Source organism: Argiope bruennichi, chromosome 5 (genome assembly GCF_947563725.1).
Source record: "Argiope bruennichi chromosome 5, qqArgBrue1.1, whole genome shotgun sequence".
Classification (NCBI taxonomy): Eukaryota; Metazoa; Arthropoda; class Arachnida; order Araneae; family Araneidae; genus Argiope; species Argiope bruennichi.
Window position 1 is genome coordinate 68,097,995 of NC_079155.1, and position 16,879 is coordinate 68,114,873.

The following is a 16,879-nucleotide window of genomic DNA, read 5'->3' on the forward strand; positions in this document are numbered from 1 at the left end:
AGAAATAATAATGACAAATCTGGAAATTTACAGTAAAAGAATTTCCTATTTGAAGTTGCCGAGAATAAGTTCGTCATTATCTCGCACTACAGGTTTTCCTGGAATCAACAACTTTTCATGTCTGAAGCAAGAAAATGATTTTAAGTGTACGTACCATTTCTTCGTAAGACTTTTCTAAGAGAACAAAATTGCAGATGAAAATTTTACGTATCAGAAGTGAGATTATTCACGTACAATTAGGTTTATGTTCTTGCAAAATAGATTCGTTTATGTGTAAACTAAATATTCTTTTTAAGTCTCAACTGAATAAAAATCTGCTTCACATAATTTGTAGAAGTAAATGCTTTACACGAAATATTTTATGCAGGACTATACTATTATTTCCTATGAAAGCAATTTTCGAAAGAATAAATCGAAAAATCGTTTGGGCTAGCGTTATTGAATTGTAAATAAAATTATTTTCGAAAATGGAATTGTAAAAGTAGTCGCTTAATGGATCATAACATTTTTATTGTGCGAAAGATGCTTTAAATTTACTTTTTTAGTTGCTATATAATATTCTGAATTCGCATTGAATCAGAAAGAAGAATAAATCGAAATATCGTCTGAACTAAAATTCTTTCTTCGTCAAAAAAATAAATAACTTTTAAAAGTGGAATTTAAATTTATAGAATGATTTAAGAAATAATAAATTCAATATCTACCATATTTACAGAGAATTGAGGGAGTATAAAATTTTTATTCTTCTAAAAATGTCTTAATTTTGTTTCTGAAATTGTTATATGATGTTTAAAAAAGCAAACGAAGCTGGCTTTAGAATTTGTAAACCAAATTATAAATCTATTAAGACTGATTTTTTAAATTTTCCTCTTTCAATGGAGAGCATAAACTCCATTGAGAGAAGGAAAAAAAGGAAATATAATGTAAAAAAAAATCTTTCTGTAATATGGAATAATATTTTTTCTAATGTAATGCATCCGCAATTTTCTTGTTTATGGTTTAACCCTTTCTAGGGCCGTGGGAAGTATGCTTCCCACCAAATTCATCAATCTTTTGTATGAAATTATGTAGGTTGGCATAAGTTCTGACAAATTTTTTTAGAAAGACAGAAACTTAGATGCTTCAGTTCTTTATCTCACACAAAATGATATGTCTTGATTTGTTACTTAATTATTAATTAACCACATTAATTAATTAATCAAATTAAATTTATCTAATAAGCTAAATGAATTCCTTTTCTCATTCTAATTTCAAACCTAAAAATATTTGAACAAAATATGACTAGAAAAAAATGGTTCTTTAAAGGGTTAAACAGAACATAAATATCTTTCAAGAAATACAACTTTACGTGCTTACAGCGTTGTAAACTAAATTTCAGATTATAATCTCTATGTATTGTTATATATACACACACATACATGTATGTAATGATATTTTAAACTCTAATTTAAATCCAAAGTAATTCCCAAAGTTTTATCTTAATTTAGCCTATAGTAACTTCATTTTAAAATATTCTATTATTTCCTGATCCAGTTCCACTTTCTCTACGCAATTAATTCAACAGAAGCTTTGTAAAAATGCTTACATTTGCACTTTCACACGCTCTGCTTGAAAGGATAGAAAAATGTCCAGTAAGCGCATTCTTTTTAAAAGATCCCTGTGTTTCCCTTACTTTTGATTGACATGCGTCAGAAGTACCTATCAGGATCTTAATATTATATTAGCATTGTAAAAAAAAATATTTTTCCTATCAATATCTCATGCTATATAAGACGAAGGATTTATTTCTCACTTCTTCCCCACTTCTGCTCTTGTGCCGCACAGAGTGTGGACGTGCCTTGTCCACACCTTCTTGTAAATAAATTATGCCTCCCCTTGATGAATTATAGCGAAATTAAAAAATGCAATGTCTTTTCTACGTCTTCGAACCTGCCACCTGCTTCAAAAAATAATGCTTAATATATATATATATATATATATATAATATATATATATTATAAGTTTATTGAGGGAAAAAAAGACAATAGAAACACAAACATGTATGTATATACAAGAGGACTCACGTACAACGTGAAACTGTCTTCTGAATTTATGTATACTAACCCCCCACCCCACCCCACCCCCCCAAAAAAAGTTGACAACTTTACACCACTAAACGGCAAAAATTCCTAGTCCTTTTATTCTTGAGCCGCAGAAATTAAAATGATATGTGGCTGAGAAATGTAAATCTGTAAAAATTGGTTATATATTCTATCTTTCAGCTTTGCTCTTAACCAGCCTTAATCAAAAACTGGTAAACTTCTAAGCAATGGATTCTTGTCAATTTGGTTATTTTCATGCTTTTCTTTAAATAAAATGCAAATACGAATGAATTTTCTTGAAAGAATCTAGCACGACAGCTTACCCGTATCCATAGTTAGAAGCTAAGTCAGATATCTATGCCAGGTGCTGAAAAATAGAGATAATGAGGGCCACACCATGTAAGCTTTTCGTTCATTTTCTTGGGAAACCTGTTGTTAGCAAATACCGCAAACCTCTCCCTCAGCACTAAATGCTTATTCTAAATGGTGCGATATGATGAAAGTTAATACAAATTGGATATGCAAATCTCCCACCCCAAAATACGCCAATTCTGACCGGTTTCCGCCGTGGCAATTAATTTAGCTCGGAGTATTCGGATTTACATAGCTTGTACTGCTGATGAATGACCGACGGAACGAGACAGTGATATCAAGCAACAAAGGGAAAAAGAAATACGATTACATATAACGAAGTGTTGATATAGCACTCGGCATATAAAAACGTTCTACGAGATTATATAAAAACGTTCTTTTCACTTTTGTGTTTGCTTTGATTAAACCCACAGATTTAATAATACTCGTGTGTTTCGGGTTCAAATTTTTATTTCATCAGATATAAGTGAAAACATGTGTAGGAAATTTGTGCGCATTCATTTTTTCTCATGTTGATGTGGTCTGAAATTTTGGAAAAAAGGAATATTGGCATTTGTTTCCCATTGAAAACGTAGAAGTCCATTTCCAGTTAATCTATACTTATAATAAAGCTCAATGTGTATGTGTGTGTGTGTGTGTTGGCGCTCTACAGGCCAGATCATTCAACCTACAGCTAACAAATTTGGCACGTGTATACTCTGGAGGCTGGGAATGTGCACCTGGGGGTTATTTTTTCGAACTTTTAATTAGAATTTTATTTATTTAAAAATTAAGCGAAATTTTGGCGTGTTTCTGCTATAACTTCCGAAAATATTACCGCACAAAAAAGATTTTTACATGAAGTTAAAGATCAAAAATTTATCTTTTAAATGATACCAATGTTTTAACCTTAAAATTAAATTTCTATTTTTAATGAATTTTTAAATAAATATTTTAACTATATTTTTCAACAATTTTTTTCGTACAAAATAAAATTAAAATTTAAGCTGCACGAGCACGTTTCGCATTCATGGGAAAAAATTAGCTTTTTTCAAAGTGTTGCCATCACATTGATTAAAGCTCCAACTAAAAATAAATTAAATCTTTTTGGAAATGAAATCTGCAAAAATATAATTTTCGGCACGTGTCTGTAGGAAATGAGACAAATACGAAATATTATTTTTTTCTAAAAAAATAAATTCAAGAAAAATTATTTTATCTTTTACACTCTTATTATTAATCTAATAAAGCAGTTTTATTTTAAGGCAAGTTTTGTTTAATATGAACAGGATATCCATTCAAATCAGGGCCACACAGCTAATTTGTAAACCTTTTAAGACACAGATCTGCTAAAATGGTCTAAATGGAAAATGATTATATTTTATGTAACTTGATTCAATAAATGCTCTAATAAATAACGAATTTTGGATTTTACATAAAGCTTCTGCTGTGGAAATCACGAATAACGAAATGTTCTTGAAACACTAATATTTTAAATAAAAAGAGTTAGTTTAAGTGATTGATTTAGTTGATTGGAAATTAACTCATTTATGAAAATTTGAATATCACTATACAATAAAAAAAAGGATAATTTTAGATTTTCCATTGATCGTTTCAAAGAAAATACGCCAATCAGCGCACAGGTTTCTGAAGATTAATTGGCCTAAGATTATGAAAATGTTGAGTTTTTCTAAATTTTTAACATTCAAAACTTTATAAATAAGTCTTAGTTGATCGTGGAAAATAGAAACATTCATTCATTTATTTAAAATTTGGTGTGTCCAGAATATTTCTTAGAATATGCACCTTACTGCATTAAATTTAGACCTCATAATTTTTGAAATATATTTATAGGCCGAAACAAAATATTATTTATTTCATTTCAATCCTTTTGAAAACAAAACTAAAAACTGAATTTTATGCTGAATCTGAGAAATTTTTGTTGAATTATTGTTTGAGATATTACACAAATTATGAAAAATATTTTGTAGTTCACATAAGACTTAAATACCGAGCGACTCTGTTTGCAATACTCATATTCAATAATAATAATAAATAAATAACAATAAAGATGATAAATAAAATAAAACGCTCGGTTTTATTAAAAAATATCTTTATATTAATTGCAATTTCATCATTTCCGCTTTAAATTAAAGTTGAAGTTATCGGCGTATGACTCTGCGTTTTAATGTGCAGATTGTAAACGCTCGATACATAAAATAAGCATTTCTTATTTTAGGATATTACGACCAACGATTTAAAGTATTTTAAAGAAATTAAAATAAAATCACAAACTACGTCAAATCCAAGCAACGGCGAGCATCTCACTCGTTCTATTTATTTTTACAATATAAATCTCGTTGCCAGATGCAACAGCAGAAAAATAGTTTCATTTAACACAAAAATAATATATAAAATATTTTTGATGCAATTACTTCAACAACAAACATGAACAATTATAACAATTAAACAAATACAAAACATTAATAATTATTTATAATATTTAGTTACGTGTGAACCACAATAACTTGCGATGATGAGTTGCGTTACTCACAACCTGTTCCTACATCACTCCCTTGCCAGTAACGAAGTTACGTTAATTAGAAAAAAAATTGAAAATGACATTTAAATTTAATATGAATAGAATGCACTAGAACAACATTTTATGCATCGTCTGTAAAACGCACAGGTCGTTTTATTTTCCTTCCACAACGTGTTTGTGTGGTTAAAGCAGGCAGTTTCTCGTCCTTTATTGAATCACTTAATGCACTCTTATGTTGCATCCTTTTAGTTGAGTCACTTCTTTTGGGTTCACAAAATGCAGGACTGTTAACAGTTGATGGCAATGGAGCATCAGAAGTGTCAAAATGTGTTAACTTATAGGCTGGTTTAATTCGATCAATAGAAATATTTACATGTTCACCTTTGATTAATAACGTGAAAAATTTTTGCGTTCGTTGTAATACTAAAAATGGTCCTTCATATGGCGGTTCTAAGGGTTTTTTTACGCGATCAATCCTAAGAAATACGTGAGTAGTTGTATTTAAATCTTGTGGAACAAAAATGTGTTGTTTACATTTTTGCTTGGGTATTCTTGGTTTTATTAACTGCATCTGTTTTCGCAGATTATCAACAAAAGAATCTGTAATGGACACAGTTTTCGAATCTTCAAAAAATTCACCAGGTAATTTGATAGATTTACCAAATACCATTTCTGCTATTGTAAAACTACAATCGTCTCGAAGAGAAGCTCGTAAACCCATGAGAACCGTAGGCAACGACTCAGTCCATCGAATACAGTTGTGGCATCTAATGGCTGCTTTTAGCGTGCGATGTAGGCGTTCTATCTTTCCATTGCTTTGGGGATGATAAGACGTCGTATGCCGTAATTTTACACCACAAATAATTGCTAATTTTTTGAATAATTCTGAAGTAAACTGAGTTCCTCGATCCGTAACCACGAGAGAAGGTACTCCAAATCGTGTTATCCAGCATTCGTAAAAAGCTTGTGCAACAACTTCAGCAGTGATCTGCCGTAAAGGAACCACTTCCATCCAAGATGTGTGTCTATCGATGCATGTCAAACAATAGATGTATCCATCCGATGGAGAATACGGCCCAATCAAATCAATATGAATTACACTAAAACGATCATCAGGCGGTTTAAAAGTTCCAAATTCGGATTTTGTATGCCGCGAAATTTTATTTTTTTGGCAATGTAGACATGCTCGTGTCCAGTTACGAACTTCCTGTTTCAGTGAAGACCAAATGAATCGTGATGACATTTCTTTAACTGTTGTACGAATTCCAGGGTGAGATAAACAATGGATTTGTTGAAACATCCGCATACGGAAAGGCTTTGGAATAAAAGGTCTAACCTTTGATGTAGATGTGTCGCACCATAAAGATTTTCCGGATGGAAGTTGACACTGCTTAAATTTCAAGGATTTACTGTAAAGTCGCAGTTGTTTCAGTTCGTCATCATCAGTTTGGGCTTCAGCAATTTGATCATAGTCTATAGTTGGCAGGTTAACATTAGCAATTCTCGATAATGTATCTGCGACAATATTTTCCTGACCCTTTACATGACATATATTTGTGGTAAATTGAGAAATATACTGTAAATGTCTCAACTGTCTTGGCGACGCTTTGTCGTTCTTTTGCTTAAAAGCAAAAACTAAAGGTTTATGATCAGTGAAGATTTGGAAATCTCTACCTTCCAAATAATGCTTAAAATGTTTTACGGACAAATAAATAGCCAAAAGTTCACGATCGTACGTCGAATAATTGGTTTGTGCCTCATTTAACTTTTTTGAAAAAAATGCGATAGGTTTCAACCCATCAGGTTCGTGTTGTTGCAAAACTGCTCCTATAGCCAAATCCGATGCGTCTGTGTGAAGAGACAGAGGATAATCGGAATTTGGATATGTCAACATTGCAACTTCTGCTATATCCATTTTGCATTTTTCAAATAATTTTACAGTTGCCTCACTCCAAGGCACTTTTCTCTGATCTTTCTTTTTGGCACCTTTTAAAAATTCATGAAGAGGGGCTTGAGTTGCCGCAGCATTTTTTATGTATGGACGATAGAAGTTTAGCATACCTAAAAATGTACGCAATTTTTGAAGGGTGTTTGGCAATGGATACTCTAATATGGCCTTTACTTTTTCAGGCAGAGGCCTTGATCCTTTAGCCGAAATTTTATAGCCCAAAAATTCAAGTGAATCAACTCCGAAAACTGATTTGCTGACATTTATGCGAAGCCCGTAATCATTTAAGCGTTGAAAAACAATTTTGAGATGTGAGCGATGTTCTTCTGCACTAGAAGAGGCAATCAATACATCATCTAAATAAGGAAACACAAAGTCTAAATTTCGAAATACTTCGTGAATAAATCTTTGGAATGTTGCCGGAGCATTCCGCAAACCAAAACTCATTCTGTTAAATTCGTAAAGTCCAAACGGAGTAATAATAGCTGTTTTTTTCTTGTCCTCCTTTGCAACAGGAATATGAAAATAGGCCTTAAAAAGATCAATTTTAGAAAATATGACTTTGTTTGGCAAAATGTGCTGAAAATCTTCAAGTCTAGGAATTGGATATCTATCTGGGAGTGTTTGGTCATTCAACCTTCTGTAGTCCCCGCATGGTCGGAAAGATCCATCTTTCTTCGAGACCATATGCAGTGGACTGGCCCACTCTGATTTAGATGGACGAATAATATTATTGTCCAGCATAAACTTAAATTCCTGTTTGGCAGTTTCTAATTTCTTCGGATCTAATCGTCTTGCCTTAGAGTACACTGGTGGTCCCCTAGTTTCTATGTGGTGTTTTATAGTATGCTTTACATCAGAAATAAAAAAATTAGGTTTTGTAATAGATGGGTACAAATACAATAAATCTGAATATTTACAGGCACTGTACATTGTATTTACACTGACGTTTAAGGCAGGTGCAACTTTACCTTCAGTAGAGAGGTTAGTTATTCCATCAATTAATGTTTTATTCTTAACGTCAACTAACAAATGGAAACGATTTAGGAAATCTGCTCCTAAAATTGGCTGTTTGATATTTGCTATGACAAAAGGCCATTGGAATTCACGACGTAATCCCAAATCAAGGGTTAATACTTTCGTTCCATATGTTTCAATTTCAGTTCCATTTGCAGCATATAATTTATAATCACTAGTTGAAATTTGTTTTGCGGTATTGGGAAAAATGCTAACATCAGCTCCACTGTCCACAAGAAAACGCAAACCCGTTGTTTTGTCAAAGACAAATAGACGGTATTTACGGCAATCTTGATTTACTTCCGCAGCAGAACTCGCCGTTAAGTCTGCTGCTGATGCTAGTTTTCCGAATTTGCATTTTTCCACTCGCAAGGTTTCTTGCATTTATCGGGATGACACTTTGCTCCAAATTTATAATGATAAAAACAGTACTTACCAGCAGGATTAAATCGTTTACGAGACGCGCTGCGCCCCCGATTGTTTTGATTAGCAGCTCTGCTCCTTGAACGACTGCGTTCAAGTTGTAAGCGGTTGATTTTACGCTCTAAAGAAACAATTTGTGAACGTAAACTATTTATTTCACTATCCTGCTGTATATCACCTCTAGATGTAGCATATATTTCCCGATTCGGATGCATTTCTACAATACGGTCAGCCATTTCGGCAAGTTTCCGGATATCTTCATTGCTGACGATTAGGATATTTCGGATGGAATCCGGCATTTTTTGAAGAAATAGAGTTTTCAACACATTATCCGAAATCCCATCTGTCGCCAAACTACGCATTTTTTGAAGTAGTTGAGTTGGCCGTAAATCGCCTAACTCCATTTCTGACACGAGACGCTGAATACGTCTATTTTCGCTTTCTTTAAAGGTATTCAGCAATCTCTCCTTCGCAGCGGTATATTTATTTTCATTAGCATCAGTGACTATATCCCATAAATTTTCAACAAATCTTGGTTCCATCTGCGCAATTAAATAATGAAATTTTGTTTCCTCCGATTTAATACCACTAATGGAAAATTGCGCCTCCACTTGGTAAAACCAAATTTCTGGCTTTTCTGTCCAAAATGGAGGTATTTTTATACTAACCTTGGCTACTTCACCATTAGCTGCAGTTTCCGTTGCACTTAGTTTCGGTTCGTGTTTTTCGCTGGTCGCCATTGCAGTTCTGTTTCCGGGTCACCACTTTATCGGCGTATGACTCTGCGTTTTAATGTGCAGATTGTAAACGCTCGATACATAAAATAAGCATTTCTTATTTTAGGATATTACGACCAACGATTTAAAGTATTTTAAAGAAATTAAAATAAAATCACAAACTACGTCAAATCCAAGCAACGGCGAGCATCTCACTCGTTCTATTTATTTTTACAATATAAATCTCGTTGCCAGATGCAACAGCAGAAAAATAGTTTCATTTAACACAAAAATAATATATAAAATATTTTTGATGCAATTACTTCAACAACAAACATGAACAATTATAACAATTAAACAAATACAAAACATTAATAATTATTTATAATATTTAGTTACGTGTGAACCACAATAACTTGCGATGATGAGTTGCGTTACTCACAACCTGTTCCTACAAAGTTTTACCCGAAATGACAACAAATCAGCAAAATATATATAGTAAATTGAACGAAACGATCTAAACAACAGTATAAGTTTGGTATGACTATCCAAATTTGAAGATTAAAAATGTTTTGTTTGAGAATCTATTAAGAGACCAATTACTTAAAATATTTAATTGAAAATTGTAGCGAGCGGTAATAATGGCGAACCGGCTGGTCGCCAAAGGCGGCTAGTTATGTAATAAATTTAAAACGAAACAATAATAACAATATGTTAAATATACACTACAATTTTGTTTCCCCAATTATAGATTTTTTACAAATTTTCTGAAGAATTTTTAAACATGAATATAGAAAACTTCCAAACAACAGCATGGTATTTTATATCTTGTCCCGAAATGAGTATTTTTTAAATTGATGTAAAACAGGAATTTATGTAAAATTAATCGTATTAATCTGATTTAAGATCATTTTAATTTAAAAAATTAAAATTATCCCAATTTTAATTTTTTGATTTATATGAATTTAATATCTACATCATTAGAAGAAAACTCTCTTTTTTTTTTTTTATAAAAGATGTTTATTTGCATATTCACTCTGCTATTTATATTGACAAATATATTTGAATTTTATTGCAATATAGATTAATATATTGCAGTAAAATAATCCAGTGAAAATAATATAATTCATTGAAATATCGATATGATAATTTATGTGAGAATTATTAATGACTTCTTTTGAAATTTCTAGGCCACTTTTATTTCAAATTTTACTCTATATACAAAACTTTTAATTTTTTTTTTCTTACAGTGCTTTCAAGAGATTTAAAAACTTGCATCCTCGAATTCTAAATAAAAATAAGCTTGCAAGAATTCCAGTTGAAATTATTAAAAGAATGCCAGAATTTCAGGTATGAATTTTATGTATAAATAGACTCTCCACAAGTTAATTGTCGTTAAAAATTTAAGTCGCAGTTGAGCTATAAAGCAAAAGTAAGCATTCATGCTGATTGATTCGTTCGACTGAGCAGTGCACATCTTTTTTTGAGTTGTGATAATGTTTAAGAAAATCAGTATGCTCGCCATTTCCTTCGTATTCCTAAGATAACGTCATTATATTACCTTTCCCCTTTATTGACCAGATCTTGCCCCTCTTGATTTTCTTAATTTTTTGAATTTTCAACCTTTTTGTTGTGACAAGAGCTTCCAAGAATTCTGTGAAAAATAATTTGTAACTACCTCGTTATTATCATAAGCTGAAATGTTTTTTGATTTGGAAATACATAGTACTGGGGCTTCATTCTCAAAATGGATTGCAATTATGTTCAAATGTAGTACAAGACTCATTTGATAATGAAGTGTTTTGCTACGTTATACTTCAGGTTCTTGTAGCCTTCCAATGGTCTTGGTATCTAATAGATACTCACTACGGTATGGAGGCCAAACTATATTTTGTTTTCAAGCAAAAACTCGTCAAATATTTCAAACGACAATAATTTAATTACAATCCTATGAAATGAAAATTGAATGCTTCTAAAATGAAACTTCATTTTTTAAAACCGCTTTTCAAGGTAGCCAACATTTGGCGAGCATTTTAACGATGGCGAATGCTTTGTGAACTTGGCGACGAAACCGTACCGTATACAAAGTCTAACTGAAGATTGTGACTATCAAAATATTAATTAGACATCAGAACTTATTTTCTACGTACTCTAATTATTATTCTTGTTATTTTTTTTAATAAATGCATCGTGATTTAAAATGCAATAAATGCCATTTTTTTTTTTTTGCTATACATGGCTATAAATTTTATGACTGAAATAATATTCTTTTCAAATCTTAACTTAAAATTATTCAGATCTTTTCGATTATTAATTCCTATTCTTTACAAAATCGAACGAATCCTGGTTAAAAATTATTCTTGTTTAAATACTTTAATGATACATTTTATGAAGCAAAGAACTATGGTATACTTTCAAGTTGTAATACTATTTGTTGCTTTAACCTCAATTCCATCAGTTTAAAGCTTCGAGATAAGAGAATCGCGGATTTGAGACCCGAGTTCATCAAAGAGCTGATGAGCTGATACACATTCAATCTGAGAACGATAAAATACCTTCTCATTGTGTAATTTAAGATTTGAAATGGAGAGCCGAATCAGGTTAGATCCTTGTCTACTGGCCATGGTTTAAAATAATGAGACCTCCATCTCAAAATAATCTTCGTATAGCTTCAAAATTATTCATCACGCAGAAGATAGTTTTACCTTAATTTATTAATCCACGTCACATCCTATATGCAAATGCAAATACGATTATATCTTAGAAATGGGAAGGGGTCTGATGGTTCAGTGATAAGGATTGGAGGATTTTATGTTCAAAACCCGATTCCATCTAAAAAGTGCAAGTGTTTTTAATACACATTAGCTTGTTAATTATATTAACATCCCATTTGAAGCAACTCAAGGGCTATATATTTTGGAATGAACCTCGTAATTTTGAACCCCAATCAGATGATAAAGACGGCATCTGAGCTGGCACTTCCCTCTCTAAGTTTCCTGTATATACCAACTGGATAATATTTAGTCCACGACACCAGATTTAACATGCACCAAGTCCGCATACATGCCAGATCTTTAGTGAAATCGGATATCGGAACTGTTCTCCAAATCCGAGATTTTACCGAGATTCGAGATTTTCTTTGGTGTATATCAAATAAGTCGAAGCCAAATGTCCTTTCGCTATTAAGTTGCAGAAGTATGGAGTGGTAATTCCCGATTCAATATCGTCCTCCTCATCTGACCACGATTTAGAGTTAAGATGCTTGTTTCGAAAAGCCCTCATGTTATTTTGAAAGAGTCATAAATATAACTAAGCAAATAACAATAAAAAGTAGTAACTTAAAATTGAATAATATAGTTTAAGGTTATTTGTCACCTATACCAAACGGGCAAAAGTCGTTGTATTTAACTTAAGATCATGCATTCTATAATTTTTTTTTTTTTTTTCATTTTGATATTGTGTGGACAACCACCTCTTAACATTTTACCCATTTTTTGAAATATTGTATTTAAACTTTCATTTACTATAATTATATTTTTCAGAATAATCCGTTTACTGACCGCATATGTGAAATATTTTCTTCTGAAAACGATGGGTTGTGGTCTTTTGAAGACTTCTTAGACATGGTTTCAGTTTTTAGTCCTGCAACACCTCCCGAGAAGAAAGCAGAATACGCCTTTTGTATTTATGGTAAGAAATGGACCTTTTCTTATTACAAGATGCGTTTTAATATTATTGCTAGAAATGCATTCTATTATTTTAGTTATTGAATAATATATTTCTGTAAACTTTCTGCCATGCAATAGTTTTCTTCTTCTTATAATTAAAGTTCAAGATAATGATAAAACAAATATTTATTTCAAGAATAAACAAAATCACCCCACAACATTTTCCCATACACCTTAATAAACTTGTCATGCCAGAGAATGCCTTGTATGGCACTGGTGTACAATAGTTATGAAATATTAATTTTTGGCGTGAATTTAGCATTTTTACTGAATTTATCGTGCTATCCTTGGCTAGTTATTTGGCGATTAATTCCTGGCTTGCGTTAATATTATCTAAAAATCGAATTTGTATTTTAGACTCGTTTTTCTCAACCAACCAAAGCAAAAATTGGACGCGAAACTGCACTTGCAGTCACAAAGTGCCATACAAAATCTGATATACTTAAGTCGTTGCAGTTTTGAATTATCTCGTTTACTTGTTTCTGAAAATATAGACCGATTTGGATTTGGCTCAAAATTTGACTGGCGTCTACACTATAGATGTTAAATCTGTGCACCGAATTTTATCTATGTAGCTCTCTTTGTTCTATAGTTATCGTGTTAAAGTATATTTCCACAGCCGGACAGACAGACTTTCTCTAAGCAGATTTTCCTAAAATTAGATATTCATTTACAAATACGGTATAAAGACTGTATACCAAATTCCATCCATCTAGATCAAAGCGTTTTTGAGTTTTCTTTGTCACTGAGACAGACAGACGGGCATTTTCCAAAAATGTGTTTTTCGAAGACATGGAGTGGAGATTCATCAAAATCTCGAGTTCGAATTGTTTGACGATTACTATACTTTCTCTATAATATGTATACGAAAGTTTAAAAAAAGTTTTAAGACCGCAGTATTATTGAGGTACCTAATATGACTTCAATACTAATTCTTACTTTGATTATTACAAAAATACTATTTAACTTATATTGAATTAACTCGATTCATTGAATTGGATAAAGCCACTGAACAAAAGCTGAAGAAAATTAGCTCTGATATTGCTATTACTCCTGTAAAATCTGTGTAAAAAATCTGAATCGTGTGCATTTTTTAAAAAAAATAAAATGATTATCATGTAATGATTTTAAAAAAGAATTTGAAAGGAATGAAATTTTATTTTTGATATAATCTTTGAACAACTCTACTTTTATAGATCGATTCAAAATCTGTTTAGTTGTTGTGCAGTGTGTGTTATTTGTTAATGTTTTCGAAGAAACGAAAGTAAACTTTGACTGTCTTTGTTGCTAAAAACCCCAATTTATTCATTTCAATAATAAATTTCAAACAAAAGAAATACTGATTACAATTTTACTAATGATGTAACATGGTTCTTTCTAAAAGATTTCGATGGAGACGGTTTCTTATCAAAAGAGGATCTGACGAAACTGATCACAGCTCTGACTGCTGGTGAGATACTTACGGAGGAAGACATACAGGTCGTTGTTGATAAAACTATGGAAGAAGCAGATATTGATAAGGACGGAATGTTATCACCCGGAGAATTTAAGCATGTTTTGTTGAAGTGTCCAGACTTTGCAAGGTATCTATTGTTACTTCATTTTTAATTACATTTTATAAGGAGATACAGCATTCTGTTTACGCAGTCACTACACACACAGACTCACGCAGCACACGAGCAAGTAGACTGTAATACTTAATTTTTTTAACGAAGCATACACAATATAATGAACAGGCGCGCCATCTGTAGATGACATCACCAAAATAAAGGCGGGGCATTAACATATTCAGTTAGGAAGTATTGATTGTAAATTAAAGGAAAAGGGCAGTTCCTTTTTGGAACAAATATTTTACAAACAAGGGAATATGTTAGCATATAGCAAATATTTTTTTAAAAATGTATTATAGCAATGAAATTTTAATTTCGTAGATCTAAATGGAGTTTTAGTATAATTTGTATGAAAAAGCTCAATAATTACAATTATTTTAATTTCAATAAACTAAAAATTTAAAAGTTTCAAATATATAATTTAAAATCATCATTACGTTTTTTATTACAAATGTCATAATAGAAATGAATGTATGTGTCTGTATGTGTTTGTTGGTTCTCAACAGGCCAAACCATTCGATGGAAAGTTACCAAATTTAACCCAGATATAGTATTATGGGTGGAAATGTGCACCTCGGAGCGATTTTTTTTGAAATTTTAATTAATTAAAAAATAAACTAGATTTTTATATTTCTACGCAATAAATTTCAAAAACATTCCTGCATAAAAATAATTTTTACGTCGTTTTATAGTTCAAAAAATCATTTTTTCAAAGATGCCAATTTAATAGCTGCATAATTCTTTAATCTGGATTCAATTATTTTTAAACATATTTTAAGTATTTCTTTCGCAACTATATTTTCATTGTTATGAGCGAAACCGAAATCGTTTTCATTGTTTTATCAAATATTTGATCGCGTGAATTTTCTTTCAAATTACAAATAAATATTTCTGGCAAACTAACTGATTACCAAAGGCGACTAGTAGTATCACAAAAATAAATTAAAGCACAGAAATAAATAGAAAACACTTTAATAGATATGTATAATGCTTATGAATATTACAATATAAAGTTTCAGATCCATGCATGAAAATTATTCAATATATAAGAATATAAATTTAAAAAAAATGTGAAAAATTCAAGAATTATATATTTTTAATTGCAAAATAAATATTTTTGGTAAGACTTAAAATTAATATACGATTTATAGCCAAGTGCGCTGAAATCATGCCAATGTCCAAAAATTCGCCGAAAGTCCGCCATCTTAGATGGCTGCCTAAAATAGTAACAAAAAAGCATTTAGAATACAATAAAAATTAGCACGATTATTACATTGGGCGAGAACTCGGTTGAAAAATAATTGAACTTTGGTGACCAAACATTAATCTCGAGCTTTGCTATTTTTTTTTAAATCATACTTGTTCCTTTTACTTACATCATCATCATATTTGGCTAGACAGCCCAGGGTGGGCCAGTGCCTTCCTCTGAATTCTGTTTAACCGCATTCTATTTTTGGCACTTGTGCGCCAATTTCTTTCCTGAATAGCCAGGAATTCTATCTCCACTGACTCTATCCATCTCATTTTGAGTCTACCCCTTTTCCTATTTGCTAAAAGTTTATGTAAAAGAATTTTTTTTAATATGGAATCAGCATCCATTCTAAATATATGAGCCACCCAGTTCATCCTTTTACTTACATTTTTTGTATATTAATTTATGAGCTTTCAGCATTTCAAACCTCTTTATAATTTCTAGGAACTGAAATATCCGTTATTTTTTTGAAATTATTATTTTATGGTACAGAAATATCTTAGTTTTCTTAAATGAACCTCTGGTCTAAAATATATTTTTAATTAATTTAACAAAATGTTTTGTGAAAATTAATACTCTATTATTTTTATTTAATAAATAAAAATATCAAATGTTTTTGCAAAAAAAAAAAAAAAAAAAAAAAAAAGCGAACAAAGTATTTTATAATTTTTGTAATGATTTTAAGATTTTGATCATGCAGCAAAAAAATATTGGCTAGACTTAAAATTAATGTACGGTCGCCAAATCTGCATTATTTTGGATGATTTCTCGTCTCATATAATCATGACAAATTTTTATTGCAAGCTAAACAGTCATTTGATACCATTCGAATTTTTGGAGGATTAGCACGATTTTCGTGTTTCAGAAAGCGTACAGTATTCTTAAGTTTTACCAAAATATTTTGATCACTTGAAATGTCTACTTTGAATGATGTTTATAATGAAATATTTCTTTTGCAGGAGTTTTGCCATACGGATATGATCACTGATGTGATAATCAAAATCAGTGTAATTCAAATTTGTTGATTTTATACTAGGCAACTCTTCCATTTACCAAAGAATCAATTAGTTCAAATAGAAAAACTGTTTTAACTGTGTAGAGCACAGTATTTATTCACATAAACAAGTTCAGATAATTTATTTTTGTATATAAAACTTCAACATATCAATGCTGTACAAAGAATACAACTGATTCAATTTTTGTAATATAAT

General features: G+C 31.1%; 1 protein-coding gene across 5 annotated transcripts in view; it reads left to right on the forward strand.

The window, feature by feature from the left end:
- Window positions 1-16,879, forward strand: part of LOC129968492 (calcium and integrin-binding protein 1-like) — a 78,571-nt gene extending 61,692 nt beyond the window's left edge. For 4 of the 5 annotated variants that reach the window (XM_056082426.1, XM_056082429.1, XM_056082428.1 and 1 more), the window contains exons 4-7: window positions 10,329-10,428; window positions 12,621-12,768; window positions 14,191-14,389; window positions 16,628-16,879. In XM_056082426.1, coding sequence (XP_055938401.1) covers window positions 10,329-10,428; window positions 12,621-12,768; window positions 14,191-14,389; window positions 16,628-16,649 — 469 coding nt within the window. In that variant the 3' untranslated portion in view covers window positions 16,650-16,879. The remainder of the gene's footprint in view (window positions 1-10,328; window positions 10,429-12,620; window positions 12,769-14,190; window positions 14,390-16,627) is intronic. The other variant, XM_056082425.1, reaches the window with a different exon arrangement.